Here is a 19,667-nt window from a genome sequence, read left to right as displayed (position 1 = left end):
TTTTGTGGCAAATAGGTGAACTTTGACCCCTGCTAGCGCCCCTTCAGCATGCTCAAAAACTCACCGTCTTGATAACTTTTAATTGGCCATGCCTTATGATCAGACTGACCCAGTTTCAAGCCGCTCGCTCGAAATTCCTAGGAGGAGTTTGATCAAATACCAATGCTTTAAACGTAAAAAATGGGGTCAAAATCAGACCTTCAATCTAAAATGGCCAACTTCCTGTAATACTTGCACTATGACATTAATTGTAAATTCTAAGCGTCTGCTTGAGCTCTGCAACTGTACCAAATTTCATGTCTCTACAATGAAGTAAGTGAATAGCAAAGGGTCCTTTGAAAATTTCTAGGTGGCGCCGTTGAGGCATTAGGTCACACCCACCAAAGTTTGTTATGGATTCCTGTGGGGCGGTGGATAAGGATCCACCATGCATTCGCCAAGTTTGGTAAATTCTCCAAAAAGGCCCCTTTTTAGGGGGGCAGAATAAAATTAATAATAAGAAACAGTACAGATACAATAGGCCTTCGCAGCGCTTTGCTGCCCGGGCCTAATTAACACTACAGATACAATAGGTCTTCGCAGCGCTTCGCTGCTCAGGCCTAATAATTAACACTACAGATACAATAGGTCTTCGCAGCGCTTCGCTGCTCGGGCCTAATAAATAACACTACAGATACAATAAGCCTTTGCAGCGCTTCGCTTATCACGTTCCTCACACACGAAAGATCCCTGGTTCGTAACCAGGTGGAAACCTCAGTAAGATTGTAATTCACGCTGGCGGAGACACCCGGTCATGCCAATCGGAGGTCACTAAAGTTGGTGTTGCTTCGGTGTGTGAGTTTGCTAAAGCAATGTCGGACTCCGTAATTTTCTCTGGTCCCCTGTCTGATCTGACCAGTGATGACATGTTTAGCCGCATGTCATCATTCAACCGCTGGTTGTCTAGGTGGTGTCCTGAAAACGAGGTGGGCTATATTGATAACTGGCAAACTTTCTGGGGAAAACCTGGTCTGATCTGGAGAGACGGCATCCATCCTACTTTGGATGGTGCTGCTCTTCTTTCTAGAAATCTGGCCGGATTTGTTAGTTCTCCTAAATGCTGACAACCCAGGGTCCAGACCAGGAAGCAGAGCCGTAGTTTAACACACCTCTCTGCAGCTTCTGTACTGTTACCCACCCATTATCCTATTGAGACGGTGTCTTTCCCACGGCCAAAACTTAACAGATCAAAAACTTATCTAAAAGGAACAAATCATAAAAACCTAATAAAAATCAATACGGTTCACCTTGAACCTAAAAATAAAACAATTAAATGTGGTCTATTAAATATAAGGTCTCTCCCTCCAAAGACTTTGTTAGTTAATGAATTGATTTCTGATAAACAGATTGATTTATTTTGTCTCACAGAAACCTGGCTACAAGAGGACTACGTTAGTATAAATGAGTCAACTCCCTCCAATTATTCAAATTTCCACATTCCCAGATCTGTGGGAAGAGGAGGAGGAGTGGCAACTATCTTTCAGTCTGATTTATTAATTAGTCCCAGGCCAATTAATAACTACAGTTCTTTTGAACAGTTAACCCTCAGTTTCCCTCATCCAAACTGCAAAGCAATAAAACCTCTTCTGTTTGTTGTTTTGTATCGTCCACCAGGCCCTTACACTCAGTTTTTGGATGAGTTGTCAGATTTCTTATCTGATTTGGTGTTAAATACTGATAAGGTTATTATAGTGGGTGATTTTTAACATCCATGTTGACACAGAATGTGATAACCTTAGTGTAGCCTTTAAACTATCCTAGATTCAATTGGTTTTGCTCAAAATGTGCATAAACCAACGCACTCTTGGCTCCATACTTAGACCTTGTGCTGACATATGGCATTGATTGTGAAGAATTAACAGTGTTCTCTCACAACCCTGTCCTATCTGATCATTTTTTAATAATATTTGAGTTTAATCTAACTGAGTTCTCCACCCCCTGTAATATTCCGATTATAGTTCTGGTTTTTGTTTTTCTCTTGTCTTTGATTATCTTGCTGTTTTGATTTCTGTCTTGTCTGGATCCTCGTTTTGTTGGTGTAATGTTTTGGTTTACCCTGTTGTTATCACTTTTAGTCTTAGCCTGTTCTTCTGTTTTTAGTTTGTTCTGCTTAGGTTTATTTTTATCCTTAGACTTGTCCTGTTTGCTCCCTTAATTATTTCCACCTGGTTTTGGTTAATTAGTCCCTCCCTGCTACTGTGTCTGCCCGCCTATTTAAACCCCTCTTTGTTTTCTGTTTGTTGCCGGGACTTCATTATCATCACACCCACTTCTTTGGTAAGAGCACTCCTGCATTCTGGTCTGACCTGTTCTTTGTTTTTTGTGAATCTGCCCAGCTTTTTGGTGTTGGGATCATCAGCAGCCTGGAACCTGTCTGTTTGCCTGTTTTACTCATTCCTTCAATAAACTCCAGAAAAGGATTACGACTGCGTCTGGTTGAACTCTGGGTTCATCTCTACACAAATCATTACAGTAAGTCCCGGCCAGTAAGATGAACCGTTCACCAAGACGCTTTCTCCGCTCTGGTGCTGCTATGCTGCGCGAGCCCGGAAATCCTTCTAGCATGCCGGTGCTCGCTGCTCACTCACCTCAAACCTCCCATCTGTCCTCCTCGGAGCGTGCCCGTCCAGTCTCAGATTTTTTTCTTGAGGTTCACGCAGATGTGGTGCAGGAGATCCGTCCGGACCTTTTTCCGGAACCGTTGCAGCTTTCCTCTCCTTACGAGGAGCCGCCGAGACCGCCATCGGCTACAACGGTTCCTTCCCGTAAGGAGGCATCTACCCTCCAGCAAGGTCCGCCGACTCGCCGCCGGAGAAGGAAGCGCTTGCCTGCCGGCCATCCATCCAGTGTAGGTGGGCAGCCCCCCGACGAGCCAGTTCGGCCTCACCCGACTGCCGAACCTCTGGCTCCGCCCACTTCCGGTCCAGCAGATAGGGTTTCTTCGCCTCCTAGAGCCAAGAGGCCCACAACTCCCCCTGCTGGTGACCGTGACTCTGAATATCTGGCTCTGGAGAATAAAGTAAGGACGTTTGCCCCCATCATTAAGCGTCTCAGGGAGGCTCTATTCTTGCAATATTCCGAGGAACTGGAGCAGAAGTTAAAGGAGGTGGAGGGGCATTACAGGTCAGCCCTCCAAGCGTTCTACAGCAGACCCAAGCCTGTCCCTGAGGGTCTGGCCGACGCCTCGGCCCCCAAGCCTGTCCCCGAGGGTCTGGCCGACCCCTCGGCTCCCGACTCTGTTCCCGAGGGTCCGGCAGACGCCTCGGCTCCTGAGTCTGTCTCCGAGGGTCTGGCCGACGCCTCGGCTCCTGAGTCTGTCCCCGAGGGTCTGGCCGACGCCTCGGCTCCTGAGTCTGTTCCCGAGGGTCTGGCCGACGCCTACCTGCGACGTGGGAACCCAGAGGGGTCCGTCACCGACCTGCGACGTGGGAACCCAGAGGGGTCCGTCGCCGACATGTGACGTGGGAACCCAGAGGGGTCCGTCGCCGATATGCGACGTGGGAACCCAGAGGGGTCCGTCGCCGACCTGCGACGTGGGAACCCAGGAGGGTCCGTCACCGACATGTGACGTGGGAACCCAGAGGGGTCCGTCGCTGACCAGTGAGGTGGGAATCCAGGGGGATCCTTCGTTCTTCGGGCACCCTGAGCCTCCGAAGAGGATGCAGCAACTGTGGTCTCCTGAAGACTTTGAGCCTCTCGGAGTCGTGTGCAAGTCTAGACCCCTTATTGCCCTCATGGACTGCCAACTTTGGGAAAGACTTTATTGGATGTCACTTTCTGAGACCCTCCAGCAGCTGGTCCTAAGACTGCTGGTTGCGAAGGGCCTGACGGGGCCTCCTGAAGCCTGTAGCCCGGGGCCTCCTGAAGCCTGTAGCCCGGGGCCTCCTGAAGCCTGTAGCCATTGCACCGGTAGCCATTAACCAGGCGCCGCCGTCTGTAGCCATTAACCAGGCGCCTCCCTTAGCCTGTAGTCCGGCGCCCCCCCTAGCCTGTAGTCCGGCGCCCTCCTCAGCCTGTAGTCCGGCGCTCTCCTCAGCCCGTAGTCCGGCGCTCTCCTCAGCCCGTAGTCCGGCGCTCTCCTCAGCCCGTAGTCCGGCGCCCTCCTCAGCCCGTAGTCTGACGGCTTCCCTAGCCTGTAGTCTGGCGCCTTCCTTAGCCCGTAGTCTGGCGCCAGGTTCTGTTTTCTCCCTCTTCAGGCCCCGCCGACAATCTCTGAGGGTCCTGCCGCGCCGCCGGCCTCCGAGGTTCCTGCTCCGCTGCCGGCCTCCGAGGTTCCAGCTCCACCGGCGGCTTCCTGTCGCCTTGATCCGCCAACGGCCTCCTGAACGTCCGCCGGAGAACCTGTCACGCCGGGGCCGTCCGCCGGAGAACCTGTCACGCCGGGGACGTCCGCCAGAGAACCTGTCACGCCGGGGCCGTCCACCGGAGAACCTGTCACGCCGGGGCCGTCCGCCGGAGAACCTGTCACACCGGGACCGTCCGCCGGAGAACCTGTCACGCCGGGGCCGCCCGCCGGAGAACCTGTCACGCCGGGAACGCCCGCTGGAGAACCTGTCTCGCCGGGACCGGCCTCCTGGACGCCCGCCGGACATCCTGACTCGCCGGGGTCGTCCTCCTGGACGCCCGCCGGAACGTCTGTCACGCCGGGGTGGTCTTCCGGGACGTCCACCAGACTTTTGAGTTTAGAGACCAATTTGTTTGGGACATGTTTGTTAGTTTTAGTCCGCCCTGTCTGGGTTGTTTTTTGTTTGGACTTTCGTTTTGGACTTTATTTACTGTTTTCTGTTTCAGACCCTGGCCCTCTGTCCAAGAACCCCCTCCTCCCGCCCGGGCTGATTTATTTATTTTTTCTTTTTTGTTCTGTTTCGTACATATAGGAAGGCGTCTGGAATCCGCCCCTGAGGGGGGGGGCTCTGTAATATTCCGATTATAGTTCTGGTTTTTGTTTTTCTCTTGTCTTTGATTATCTTGCTGTTTTGATTTCTGTCTTGTCTGGATCCTCGTTTTGTTGGTGTAATGTTTTGGGTTACCCTGTTGTTATCACTTTTAGTCTTAGCCTGTTCTTCTGTTTTTAGTTTGTTCTGCTTAGGTTTATTTTTATCCTTAGACTTGTCCTGTTTGCTCCCTTAATTATTTCCACCTGGTTTTGGTTAATTAGTCCCTCCCTGCTACTGTGTCTGCCCGCCTATTTAAACCCCTCTTTGTTTTCTGTTTGTTGCCGGGACTTCATTATCATCACAGCCACTTCTTTGGTAAGAGCACTCCTGCATTCTGGTCTGACCTGTTCTTTGTTTTTTGTGAATCTGCCCAGCTTTTTGGTGTTGGGATCATCAGCAGCCTGGAACCTGTCTGTTTGCCTGTTTTACTCATTCCTTCAATAAACTCCAGAAAAGGATTACGACTGCGTCTGGTTGAACTCTGGGTTCGTCTCTACACAAATCATTACACCCCCAAAAGAGGGTTCCATTATACTAGATCTTTATCGGACAATGCTGCATCAAACTTTAAAAAGTCTGTCCCCCTCTTAATATCGTCAGTATTGCAGAAATACCCTGCAGATAGCAGCAATGTTGTTTCTTCCAATTCACAAATAGATGTCTTTGTAAACGGTATGACTTTGTCATTGCGTTCTGCATTAGACAATGTAGCTCCCTTGAAAAAGAAGGTGATTATTCACAGGAAGCTGGCTCCTTGGTTTAATTCAGAGCTGCGTTCCTTGAAGCACAATGTTAGGAAATTGGAGAGAAAATGGCGCTCTACACACCAAGAGGAATCCTACCTAATCTGGAGGGACAGTTTATTGTTGTATAACAAGACCCTTCGCAGAGTTAGAGCAGCATATTTTTCATCATTAATTGAGGAGAATAAGAATAATCCTAGATTTCTCTTCAGTACAGTTGCCAAACTTACACAGAGTCATAGCTCTGTTGATCCATCCATTCCCTTAGCTCTTAGCAGTAATGATTTTATGGGATTCTTCATATATAAAATTGATTCCATTAAAATAAAATAATTGGCATCCTCCCAAACATGATTACCTCGTCCTCAGTAAATGAGGCAGCATTGGCGGAATCTTTAGAACCTGCACAATGTCTGAACTGTTTAAAAGCAGTAGAGCTTTCTGAGCTATCTAAAATTTTAGCTTCATCTAGACCTTCTACCTGTATGTTAGACCCAATCCCAACCAAGTTGTTTAAGGAGGTATTCCCTCTGATCAGTAGTCCTATTTTAGACATGATTAATCTATCCTTGGTAAATGAATATGTACCACAGACTTTTAAAGTAGCTGTTATTAAACCTTTACTTAAGAAACCATTTCTTGATCAAGATGAGTTAGTAAATTACAGACCTATATCTAATCTTCTTTTCGTATCTAAAATTCTTGAGAAAGTAGTTGCTAATCAACTTTGTGAACATTTACAAAGCAATGACCTACTTGAGGAGTTTCAGTCCGGCTTTAGAGCTCATCATAGCACTGAAACAGCTCTGGTGAAGGTCACTAATGATATTCTCATGGCCTCAGATAATGGACTTGTGTCTATACTTGTCCTGTTAGATCTCAGTGCTGCATTTGATACAGTTGATCACAATATTCTCCTACAAAGACTTGAACATACTGTAGGGATTAAGGGGAAAGCATTAGGCTGGTTTAAATCTTGTCTATCGGACAGATTCCAGTTTGTTCATGTTAATATTAAATCTTCCTCAAACTCTAGGGTCACCTGTGGAGTACCACAGGGTTCAGTCCTTGGACCAATTCTCTTTACTATATATATGCTTTCAATTGTCAAAATTATCAGACAGCATGGAATTAATTTCCACTGTTATGCTGATGACACTCAGCTATATTTATCCATTAATCCTGATGAATCCAATCAGTTACTTCGACTGCAGTCATGTCTTAATGACATCAAAAGCTGGATGACTTTAAATTTCCTGCATTTAAATTCTGACAAGACAGAAGTTGTAATCTTTGGGCCAGAGTCTTCAAAAAATAAAGTTCTTAATCAATCTATTAATCTGGATGGCATTAACTTGGCCTCTGGTAATAAATTTAAAAATCTTGGTGTTGTTTTCGATCAAGACATGTCATTTAAATCCCATATTAAACAGGTTTCCAGAGTTTCCTTTTTTCACCTCAGGAATATCACCAAAATTAGAAACATTCTGTCCAGGGGTGGTGCTGAAAAACTAGTCCATGCATTTGTCACTTCAAGGCTGGACTATTGTAATTCTTTATTATCAGGAAGTCCACAAAATGCAGTTCAAAGTCTTCAGCTGATCCAAAATGCTGCAGCAAGAGTTCTGATGAAAATCAACAAGAGGGATCATATTTCTCCAATTTTAGCTTCCCTTCATTGGCTTCCTGTTAAATCAAGAATAGAATTTAAAATTATCCTTTTAACTATAAAGCCCTTAATAATCAAGCTCCATAATATATCAGAGCTCTGATTACCCCGTATATTCTTAACAGAGCACTTCGCTCTCAGACTGCAGGTCTGCTGGTGGTTCCTAGAGTCTCTAAAAGTAGAATGGGAGGCAGATCCTTTAGCTATCAGGCTCCTCTCCTGTAGAACCAACTCCCAGTTTTGGTCCGTGAGGCAGACACCCTATCTATTTTTAAGACTAATGTTAAAACTTTCCTTTTTGACAAAGCTTATAGTTAGAGTGGCTCATGTTACCCTGAGCTACCTCTATAGTTGTGCTGTGATAGGCCTAGGCTGCTGGAGGACATCAGGGTCTAATTTTCTCACTCTACTGATTTCTACTGTTCTTCAGTCTACTGTTCTCCAGTTTTGCATTGTATTACATTGAAATGACTGTCGTCATTTTAGCTTTTAACTTTTTGCTCTCTCTCTTTTTCTTCATAGTAGGCACACCTGGTCTGACGTTCTGTTAAACTGTGACATCATCCAGAGAAGATGGCTCACCCGCTACTACCATATAATGTAGAACCGATTACTGGATTAATGTGTGCTTCTGTGCTTTTTTGTCTGTCTTGTTGTGTCTCTGCTCTGTCTTCTGTAACCCCCAGTCGGTCGAGGCAGATGACCGTTCATACTGAGCCCGGTTCTGCTGGAGGTTTTTCCTTCCCGCTAATGGGTGGTTTTTCTTTCCACTGTCGCTTCATGCTTGCTCAGTATGAGGGATTGCTGCAAAGCCATGGACAATGCAGACGACTCTTCCTGTAGCTCTACGCTTCTTCAGGAGTGAATGCTGCTTGTCGGGACTTTGAAGCAATCAACTGGTTCCCTTATATAGGACATTTTTGACCAATCTGTATAATCTGACTGATTTTGACTTTGTAAAGTGCCTCGAGATGACATGTTTCATGAATTGGCGCTATATAAATAAAATTGAATTGAATTGACTCGTAGATGCTGCTGTCGTGGAAGAGAAGGGGCTGCGGGTCTGAACGTATTACCATTTAGTAGTTTAATGTAACTAAGCTTCAAGTTGTTTGTGGAATTGGGTGCACTAAATCTCAAATCAGTGTTTTTAATAGCTTTAACAGCTTCCATCTCATAAAAAAAATCAATGGTGATGTCACCATCTATTTCCTCACAAGGGATCTAGAACTACAGGTCTGAATGTGCAGTTCTGAGTCTCCTGGTCTGCAGAAACACACTATTAAGGTTTTCTGATCAGGGTTTCTCGCAGCGCTATCTTGGCGAGAAACTCACGCTACCGCCTCGCCAACATTCCAAAAAAAACAAACAAAAAAAAAACTAACTCAATACGCTTGCATGTTTATTTGACGTTAACACGTGCCTTTTTGTTGTTGCTTTTGCGCGTGCATATAGTGAATGGCAGGGAAAAAACACATGGATACGCCAACCCCCCCCCCCCCCCCCCCCCTCCCCCCGCTCTGCCAGTCGGTCCGCTCAAAACTTGACGTCCCCCCCCCCCCCCAACTCACCGCCTCGCCTAAGGGAAACACTGCTGATTCGAATTTAATCACCTTTATTATGTTGTTTTTTTTTTTTACGTGTCAACATTTTTCAGCTATCATCTTTTTTCAGATATGGCTCCATCTTTAATAATAGGAATCAGTTATCTGCACAAAAGGTGGGATGTCCACTACCTGCCCAGTTCAATTGCCCACTCTGTTGGCAGTGAAATCTTACTGGCTTCATTAATACTGTGCAGATGGTCAAAAAGCACAAAAACATGCGTCATAAAAACACTCTATGTGGTTTCAGTTTTTAGTAACTCTCGCTGACATTTAAATGTCTTTACAAATCACATTTGTTTTGTTAAAAGCAATCTTCCGCATTTTAGACTTTATTTTTCACCAAAATACTTTAATTCTGAGTTATTTCTGTGCACTACCCTACCCTACACAATAGTCAGCCACACACTGTTATGATACAATAGTATGATTGTACACTAAGTAATAAATATTTGGCAGATTTAGAGCGATAACACTTACCTTGCCTATCTAGCTCTGTTTTAGCGAATGTAGCATGCGTGATGGTATAGTTAAAATCTATCAAAGGAGACAGAAAACAGTTATTAGATTTCAACAGGAAAAATATGGCATCAGTGAGGAGTTACCTGAGTTATGAAGACTTTTCCATATTACCTGATGTACAATTTTCCAGGCTTTTAATTACTTTTTTGACAGCTTCAAAACTATTCCCATATAGTTGTACAGAGTAATTGTTTGGAATTTCCAAAACCACATCATGTGTGACGTTGATACTGAGGGAGACAGATTTTTCTGAATTAGTTACAATTAGGACATTAATCTTTAACTGAAAAACAAATAGAACTGTTAGGCTAATAACTACATATATTTCCCTTTTTCGGGATTGTTATTGTTTTTTGTTTTTTTTTGTACATGTCTGGCTGTGTAGCACTAAGAATGTCTTGCCAAAAGGAGCCCTACAGATTTACTTTCACATGTGGAGCATTACTGCTATCGCTACAGCGATCTGCTTGATATATAAAAAAAAACTTTATTGGATATTATTTCGGGAATATTTCAAATTAAATGAACATTGAAGCACTTTTTGGGCTGTAGGTGAACCATAATGCTGGCAAGAGTCCAGGAGACACATATTAAGTTGAAGATCATTTATTAAATAATAAATAATACCAGTACAGACCGGCAGGTGGACAGGAATCAGGAATGTGTATTAATGAGTATTCATTTTAGGTTTTACTGCTCAGTTTATGTTGAGAGAAAACATAGGGAAGCAAATATATACTCAGGTTTTAGAATACTGAGTTTGGAATTGCACCTCCCTAAATTATTTTCATTATTTAGGAGCAGTTTATGTACTTAACATAAAACCCAACCTTTCTTTTATGAGCACCATCTACCTCAAACAATTATTCCCTTTAAGCATCTGTGCACTTATTTTCATTGGTAAAATGGTAAATGCACTGAATAGTGCTTTTCCAGTCATATTGACCACTCAAAGCACTTTGCACTCGAGCCACATTCACCCAACTGCACTCACTAATGCCCACACATTCATACACTGATATGCAGAGTTGTAGGCAATTTGGGGTAAGGCTCTACATGTGACAGGATGAAGCTGGAATCAAACCCACAACCTTCCAATTTTAAGACAACTACTCTGGCCATTGCTTAATCCTGCCCTGTTTAAGGGCCAGCTTATGTTATTTATGTTTACTAGGGAAGCAATAAAGTTTCAAGCATGTGATAATTTTGCAAAAAGACCTAAATAAGTGTATCTGGACCTTACTGGTGATACCCTGATGATACTCAGGGTTGATTGAATTTATTGATATCAGCTGTTCTAGAACTTTAAAAATAGTTATCTTGCTTGGAGAAGCAAACCAGCAAGGTCATGGGAAGATTCAGTTTGTTAAACCTCCTTTCTAGAATACCCCTTTTGATTAATTGTATTTAATTTGTATGTCTTATAAGTTCTAGTTTGTTTAATGATGATTCTTATTATTTTCTCTAAAGGTGTTTGTTTGGTGCTGTCTATATAAGGTGTATCTGTAGGGGGAGTATATTTAATATTTAGTTCTCAATTAATAGACTTAAAAATAAATATGAAGCTTATTTACCCATCTGTTCTTGCTGCATAGTGGAAAGCCTCTGCTTCGACTGATCTTCTTGCCTTAAATAAAAATAAAATAAATAAAGAGACAACAAATATCAATTGCTTATGAAATTGAGTCTTTGGTTTAATAGTTTGCTATTTAAGGTGTTGTAACTGTTTTACCTCTTTCATAGTAGGATTTGCTATTATAGCAGAACCTCCCGGGCTAAGGGATAAATTATAAATTATGACTTTGCGATTTAAGTATCAAATACACTTTGTTTAATGCTTGATGTTAACTAATAAGCAAACTGTACTCCTGAAGTTTTGTGTTAGAATGACTTTATCTTTAAAATTAAAACCATAGAAAATACCCTGTTAATGGATTGTTTACCTTAAACTTGTCACAATAACTCCTTGGAAATGTGGTACCATTTTATACATGTTGTTCATCTGAAAAAGAAACAAAGAAATGTATAAAGACACGGCTCCAAAAATCAACCGCTGATTAGCTTGACCGAATAATTGATATTTACCCAACTTGTTTTACCATTTGCATACACTTGATATTTTAGAGTTTAATTAGTGCTCATCAGTTGATTAATTTAAGAATAAAGGGTCATGTTTTCAGTAGTTAGAGTGCTGGAAAAATATGTACTCATTGTTTTGCCATTACACGTTTCAGACAAGGATACTAAGGGAATTTTTTGGCGTATACGGAAATTTTTTTTACGGATTTTTCGGACCATAAGGCGCACTAAATATTCTTCCCAAGTGTGTATAATCACTCCGCCCCTAACATATACAGCTCTCTCCTGAGAGAGAGAGCTATCTCTCGGGAAGACAGAGTAGTTGCACTACACTGCCTTGTTTCTAACAAAATGCCAAAATAAACTTAACTTGTATATTGAATTAAATTACTAGGTTTATTATTGCTCGCTCGTACTCTGGGCACGGGCTGTCTAAAGGCACCCACATACCTGGGCCTACTGTGCACACACTGTGAGTTTGGTGGACTCTGTGCTGACTCTCGGCAGATGTTTTACCCTTCATAGTCGGGTGTACTGCTGCCTACATTTCTTCTGGCAAATTCCTACCATCCTACCATCCATCCGTCCTCTTCCGCTTATCCGGGGTCGGGTTGCGAGGGTAGCAGCTTCAGTAGGGTGGTCCAGACGTCCCTATACCCAGCCACTTGGGCCAGCTCCTCTGGGGAATCCCAAGGCGTTCCCAGGCCAGCCGGGAGACATAGTCCCTACAGTGTTTCCTGGGTCTCCCTCTGGGTCTCCTCCCGGTGGGACATGCCCAGAACACCTCACCAGGGAGGCGTCCAGAAGGCATTCTAACCAGATGCCTGAGCCACCTCATCTGGCTCCTCTCGATGTAGAGGAGCAGCAACTCTACTCTGAGTCCTCAACGGATGACTGAGCTCCTCACCCTATCTCTAAGGCAGAGCCCAGACACACTACAGAGAAAACTAAATTCGGCCATCTGTATCAGGGATCTCATTGTTTTGGTAATGACCCAAAGCTCATGACCATAGATGAGGGTAAGAATGTAGGTAGGCTGGTAAATCGAGAGCTTTGCCTTTTGGCTCAGCTCTTTCTTCACCACAACGGACCAGTACAGCCCCTTTTTCACAGCAGACGCCGCACCAATCCGCCTGTCGATCTCCCGCTCCATCTTCCCCTCATTCGTGAACAGGACCCCAAGATACTTAAACTCCTCCACTAGGGGCAGCGCATCCTCCCCAACCCGGAGAAGGCACTCTACCCTTTTCCGGCTCAAGACCATGGTCTCGGATTTGGAGGCACTGATCCTCATCCCGGCCGCTTCACACTCGGCTGCGAACCACTCCAGTGAGAGCTGTAGATCACGCCCTGATGAAGCCAATAGAATCACATAATCTGCAAATAGCAGACACGTGTTCTTAAGGTCACCAAAACGGATCCCCTCAGGACCTTGGCTACGCCTATAAATTCTGTCCATAAAAGTTATGAACAGAATCGTTGACAAAGAGCAACCTTGGCAGAGTCCAACTCTCACCGGAAATAACTCCAACTTACTGCCGGCAATGCGGACCAGGCTCTGACATCGGTCATACAGAGACCTTACAGCCCTTGTTAAAGGACCCACCCGGAGTACCCCCGATAGGACCCCCCGAGGGACACGGTGAAATGCCTTCTCCAGATCCACAAAACACATGTAGACTGTTGGCCAAACTCCCATGCACCCTCCAGGATCCTGCTGAGAGTGTAGAGCTGATCCACTGTTCCACGGCCAGGACAAAAACCACACTGCTCTTCCTGAATCTGAGATTCAACTTTCCAATGGACCCTCCTTTCCAGAACCCCGGAATAGACCTCATGGTAAGGAGGTTTAAGAGTGTGATTCCTCTGTAGTTGGAACACACCCTCCAGTCCCCCTTTTAAATAGGGGGACCACCACCCCAGTCTGCCAATTCTGGGGAACTGCCCCCAATGTCCACGCAATGTTGCAGAGTCGAGTTAACCAACACAGCCCCACAACATCCAGAGCCTTAAGATACTCAGGGCAAATCTCATCCACACCCGGGGCCTTGCCATCAAAAAGCTTTTTAACCACCTCGGTGACCTCAGCACCAGAGATGGGAGAACCCAACCCAGAGTCCCCAGGCTCTGCTTCCTCAATGGAAGACGTGTTGGTGGGATTAAGGAGGTCTTGGAAGTATTCCGCCCACCGACACAGGATGTCCCGAGTCGAGGTCAGCAGCACACCACGCCCACTATAAAGAGTGTTTGTACTGCACTGCTTCCCCCTCTTGAGATGCCGGATAGTGGACCAGAATCGCTTCGAAGCCATATGGAAGACTTTCTCCATGGCCTCTCCGAACTCTTCCCACACCCAAGTTTTTGCCTCAGCGAACAGGCAAGCCGCCTGCCAGTTTGACTGCCGGTACACATCAGCTGCTTCTGGAGTCCCACAGGCCAATAAAGCCTGATAGGACTCCTTCTTCAGCTTGACAGCTTCCCTCACCACTGGTGTCCACCAGCGTGTTCGAGGGTTGCCACTACGACATGCACCGACAACTTTGCGGCCACAGCTCCGACTAGCCGCCTCAACAATACAGGCACGGAACATGGTCCACTCAGACTCAATGTCACCCACCTCCCTTGAAACGTGTTCAGTGCTCTCCTGGAGGTGGGAGTTAAAGCTCTGTCTCACAGGAGACTCTGCCAGACGTTCCCAGCAAACCCTCACAATACGTTTGGGCCTACCAGGTCTGACCGGCTTCATCCCCCGCCATTGGAGCCAGTTCACCACCAGGTAGTGGTCGGTGGAGAGCTCTACCCCTCTCTTCACCTGAGTGTCCAAGACATGCAGCTGCAGGTCAGATGAAACAACAACAAAGTCGATCATTGAACAACAGCCTATGGTGTCCTGGTGCCAAGAGCACATATGGACACCCTTATGCTAGAACATGGTGTTCGTTATGGACAATTCATGACGAGCACAGAAGTCCAACAACAGAACACCACTTGAGTTCAGATCAGGTGGGCCAATCCTCCCAACCACGCCCCTCCAGGTCTCACTGTCTGCTTGGAGCAGCTTGGTGTATCAAGTGTCACATATAAAACAGTTTGATGGAAAGACTTCTTACCACCGAGAGGTTTATAGTGTGAAACTGCGAACACGGTCATAAAAATTGTGCTCTGCACATAGTACCTGTATGCGCGGAGTCCGTGCAGAGTCTGCCTTGAGTAAGCCTAGAGTACGCACGGGCCTCGGAATAGTGAACTACGCCCAAGTATGTAGGGGCCTTTACATGAATGTGCTTCAAGTTTCGACATTACAGTCAGGTAGTCTTGTAGACAGCTTAAGGGTCCAAAAATTTAAGGGGTTTAAGTGCACTTTATAGTCTGAAAAATACAGTATTGTGCCACTTTTGGCAACATCAGTTATCAACAAATATCTATAAAACTGGCAAGGACGGTTTTACAGCACTGTGGAGAAATTAGTCTAAATGGGTTTAAAACATCTTTTTGTGCATACATATAACTGGAGTGACAAAGAAGGATGAAAATAACAGAACATAGAAAATTTAAAAAAGTTATAATCTGCCATTGATCTGATATGACAGTGTGATACAAAACAGGTTGACAGATTTATCCTCTCTTGAATGCTCTGGAAAACTATAAAATCACTAAACTTTTGGAAATTAGATTTACTTTTTTCACATTTACTTAATTTCTGCATTTAAATTAGCTTGAAGGGGCACTGATTAATTATTCAGGAACCTATTGTTTAAAAATTCTGCCCTAAATCCTTTTTGGGCACAATTTAATCTGAATTTGATTAAAAGTTTGAGAAATGATTATTTGTCACCAGATTAGCAACTGTACATTCATAAATAGCACTGCAAACTACTAATGAATGTAGATCTACTTTACCGTTTCTTGAAAGTTTTTCACAAAGGTTTTATATTCAGTTGATGATTTGTCCTTGTACTCTTCAAGGTATTCTTCACTGATCACCACTGTAACGATAACTTTTTGATCAACTGTATCTGAGAAAATAAAGGAATTAATTAATGAAATGTTATTTGACATCTAATATGAATAGCTAAGTAAGATATATGGCTGAGAGCAATGCAATTTGCAAAGTAACTATACCTGGCACAACAGGTAGAACCTTTTCACATAGATGTCCAGAAAACCCAAGAAGACATGTGCAGTTGTATCCATTAAAAGTACCGCCATTTTGACAATTAAAAGGCTTCAGTGTTGTAATTTCTGACATTGTTGTCAAGGATTTTGGTGTTGAGGATGTGGCTTCTGAAACTGTGGTCTCAGTCTGTTGTGACGTTAACGGATCTTTTGAAGCAGCTGTTTGAGATGTTACGGCTGTTCCAACAGGCTCAGTTACAGGGCTAGCTGGATTGGTTGGTTCGGATCCTGATGTTCCTATGCTATCAGAAGATATTGAAAAGCCTGGACTGGTTGCCTCTGTGAACATGGTGGAACCAACAAGTTCAGTTGTCTTAGACACTGCAAGAGTTGTATGTTGAGATTGTAAAGTAGTATCAGCCTGCTGGGATGTTGATGAGCCAGGGACTGCAGATGTTTCAGATGGAATAGTTGTTTCCACAGGTTCAGACGTTACAGTACCAGCTGTATTGGTTGGTTCAGATCCTGACGTTGACCCACCACTGTCATATGTTGTTGAGCCAACAAGAGTGGTTGGCTCTGGTGAGATAGTAGAACCTACAGCGTCAGTGTTCCCAGGTTGTGAAGAAGTTGTTTGTTGAGACTGTGAAGTAGTTCCGGCCTGGTGGGATGTTGATGTGTCAGGGACTGCAGATGTTTCAGACAGAGTGGTTGTTTCAACAGGCTCAGATGTTAAAATGCTATCTGTAGTGGTCAGGTCAGATCCTAATGTTGACACAGCACTGTCAGAGGTTGTTGAACCAACAAGAGTGGTTGGCTCTGATGACATGGTAGAGCCTACAGCTTCAGTGTTCCCAGGTTCTGAAGGAGTTGTTTGTTGAGACTGTGAAGTAGCTTCAGCGTGATGGGAGGTTGATGTGTCAGGGACTGCTGATGTTTCAGACAGAGTGGTTGTTTCAACAGGCTCAGATGTTACAATACCATCAGTAGTGGTCGGTTCAGATCCTGGCGTTGACCCAGCACTGTCAGATGTTGTTGAGCCAACAAGAGTGGTTGGCTCTGGTGATATGGTAGAGCCTACAGCTTCAGTGTTTCCAGACTCTGCAGGAGTTGTTTGTTTAGATTGTAAAGTAGTGTCAGCCTGCTGTGATGTTGATGAGTCAGGGACTGCAGATGTTTCAGATGGAGTGCTTTTTACAACAGGCTCAGATGTTGCAATGCTATCTGTAGTGGTCAGGTCAGATCCTGACGTTGACCCAGCACTGTCAGATGTTGTTAAGCCAACAAGAGTGGTTGGCTCTGGTGACATGGTAGAGCCTACAGCTTCAGTGTTCCCAGGTTCTGAAGGAGTTGTTTGTTGAGACTGTGAAGTAGCTTCAGCGTGATGGGAAGTTGATGTGTCAGGGACTGCAGATGTTTCAGACAGAGTGGTTGTTTCAACAGGATCATATGTTACAATACTATCAGTAGTGGTCGGTTCAGATCCTGACGTTGACCCAGCACTGTCGTGTGTTGTTGAGCCAACAAGAGTGGTTGGCTCTGGTGACATGGTAGAGCTTACAGCTTCAGTTTTTCCAGACTCTGCAGGAGTTGTTTGTTTAGATTGTAAAGTAGTGTCAGCCTGCTGTGATGTTGATGAGTCAGGGACTGCAGATGTTTCAGATGGAGTGCTTTTTACAACAGGCTCAGATGTTGCAATGCTATCTGTAGTGGTCAGGTCAGATCCTGACGTTGACCCAGCACTGTCAGATGTTGTTGAGCCAACAAGAGTGGTTGGCTCTGGTGACATGGTAGAGCCTACAGCTTCAGTGTTCCCAGGTTCTGAAGGAGTTGTTTGTTGAGACTGTGAAGTAGCTTCAGCGTGATGGGAAGTTGATGTGTCAGGGACTGCAGATGTTTCAGACAGAGTGGTTGTTTCAACAGGCTCATATGTTACAATACCATCAGTAGTGGTCGGTTCAGATCCTGACGTTGACCCAGCACTGTCATATGTTGTTGAGCCAATAAGAGTGGTTGGCTCTGGTGACATGGTAGAGCCTACAGCATCAGTTTTTCCAGACTCTGCAGGAGTTGTTTGTTTAGATTGTAAAGTAGTGTCAGCCTGCTGTGATGTTGATGAGTCAGGGACTGCAGATGTTTCAGATGGAGTGCTTTTTACAACAGGCTCAGATGTTACAATGCTATCTGTAGTAGTCAGGTCAGATCCTGATGAGGACGCAGCACTGTCAGATGTTGTCGAGCCAACAAGAGTGGTAGGCTCTGGTGACATAGTAGAACTTACAGCTTCAGTGTTCCCAGGTTCTGAAAGAGTTGTTTGTTGGGATCGTGAAGTAGTCTCAGCCTGATGGGACGTTGATGTGTCAGGAACAGCAGATGATTCAGATGGAGTGCTTTTTTCAACAGGCTCAGATGGTACAATTCTATCTGTAGTGGTCAGGTCAGTTCCTGACGTTGACCCAGCACTGTCAGATGTTGTTGAGCCAACAAGAGTGGTTGGCTCTGGTGACATGGTAGAGCCTACAGCTTCAGTTTTTCCAGAGTCTGCAGGAGTTGTTTGTTGAGATTGTGAAGTAGTTTCAGCCTGGTGTGATGTTGATGGGTCAGGGACTGCAGATGTGTCAGACAGAGTGGTTGTTTCAACAGGCTCAGATGTTACAATGCTATCTGTAGTGATCAGGTCAGATCCTGACGTTGACCCTGCACTGTCATATGTTGTTGAGCCAACGAGAGTGGTTGGCTGTGGTGACAAGGTAGAGCCTACAGCTTCAGTGTTTCCAGGTTGTGAATACGTTGTTTGTTGAGATTCTGAAGTAGTTTTATCCTGGTGGGATGTTGATGTGTCAGGGACTGCAGATTTTCCAGATGGAGTGGTTGTTTCAACAGGCTCAGATGTTACAATGCTATCTGTAGTGGTTGGTTCAGATCCTGAAGTTGGCCCAGCACTGTCAGATGTTGTTGAGCCAACAACAGTGGGTGGCTGTGGTGACAAGGTAGAACCAACAGTTTCAGTGTTCCCAGGTTCTGAAGGAGTTGTTTGTTTTGATTGTGAAGTAGTTTCATCCTGGTGGGATTTTGATGTGTCAGGGACTGCAGATGTTTCAGATGGAGTGCTTTTTACAACAGGCTCAGATGTTACAATTCTATCTGTAGTGGTCAGGTCAGATCCTGATGTTGACACAGCACTGTCAGAGGTTGTTGAGCCAACAAGAGTGGTTAGCTCTGGTGACATGGTAGAGCCTACAGCTTCAGTTTTTCCAGACTCTGCAGGAGTTGTTAGTTTAGATTGTAAAGTAGTATCAGCTTGCTGTGAGATTGATAAGTCAGGGAATGCAGATGTTTCAGATGGAGTAGTTGCTTCAACAGGCTCAGATGTCAGTGTACCAGTTGCATTGGTTGATTCAGATCCCATGATAAACCCTACAATGACAGATGTTGTTAAGGTTGTTAAGGCAGTATGAGTGATTGGTTCTTGTGACACAGTAGAATCAAGAGGTCAATAGGATTTGTTTGTTTAGATGTTAAAATGATTCCATGCTTATGAGATGTATATGGCTCTATAGTTGGACATGCAAATAATATAGTTGTCTGAAATGTTATTTTATTAGCTGGGTCAGTCGTCACTAATGTATCAGATGCATTTAAATCATCTGGATCAGGTGGGTTTGTTGCCGAGGTGGTACCAAAATTCTCACAAGCCACTGACTCTGTGAGATTTAAAAGTTCAGCCTGTGTAATGCTCTGAGTTTGCTGTGAAAATATATCTGTGATGACAGGATGTTTAGACTTTTGAATATTGCCTCAGTGTCATTATAACTAGAGTGGCTCATGTTACTCTGAGCTACCTTTATAGTTTTACTGCTATAGGCTTAGGCTACCGGAGGATATCAGGATCTAATTTTCTCACTCTAGAGTTCTACTGTTCTTCAATTATGCATTATGGGTTGTCGTTTCTGCTTTA

General features: G+C 44.6%; 1 protein-coding gene across 4 annotated transcripts in view; it reads right to left on the bottom strand.

Annotated features, from left to right (window-relative positions):
• Nucleotides 1–19,667, bottom strand: part of muc3a (mucin 3A, cell surface associated) — a 75,042-nt gene that overhangs the window by 48,389 nt on the left and 6,986 nt on the right. For 2 of the 4 annotated variants that reach the window (XM_036134498.1, XM_036134496.1), the window contains exons 2-8: nt 15,716–19,126; nt 15,494–15,609; nt 11,458–11,516; nt 11,247–11,289; nt 11,089–11,141; nt 9,626–9,744; nt 9,473–9,529 (exon numbers count right to left, since the gene is read on the bottom strand). In XM_036134498.1, the coding sequence (XP_035990391.1) occupies nt 9,473–9,529; nt 9,626–9,744; nt 11,089–11,141; nt 11,247–11,289; nt 11,458–11,516; nt 15,494–15,609; nt 15,716–19,126 (3,858 nt within the window). Of the gene's footprint in view, nt 1–9,472; nt 9,530–9,625; nt 9,745–11,088; nt 11,142–11,246; nt 11,290–11,457; nt 12,273–15,493; nt 15,610–15,715; nt 19,556–19,667 lie in introns of those variants that run through there. The other 2 variants (XM_036134497.1, XM_036134499.1) reach the window with 2 other exon arrangements.

The sequence above is a fragment of the Fundulus heteroclitus genome, unplaced genomic scaffold, assembly GCF_011125445.2.
Source record: "Fundulus heteroclitus isolate FHET01 unplaced genomic scaffold, MU-UCD_Fhet_4.1 scaffold_84, whole genome shotgun sequence".
Lineage (NCBI taxonomy): Eukaryota > Metazoa > Chordata > Actinopteri > Cyprinodontiformes > Fundulidae > Fundulus > Fundulus heteroclitus.
This window is presented reverse-complemented; position numbering and strand designations above follow the sequence as displayed.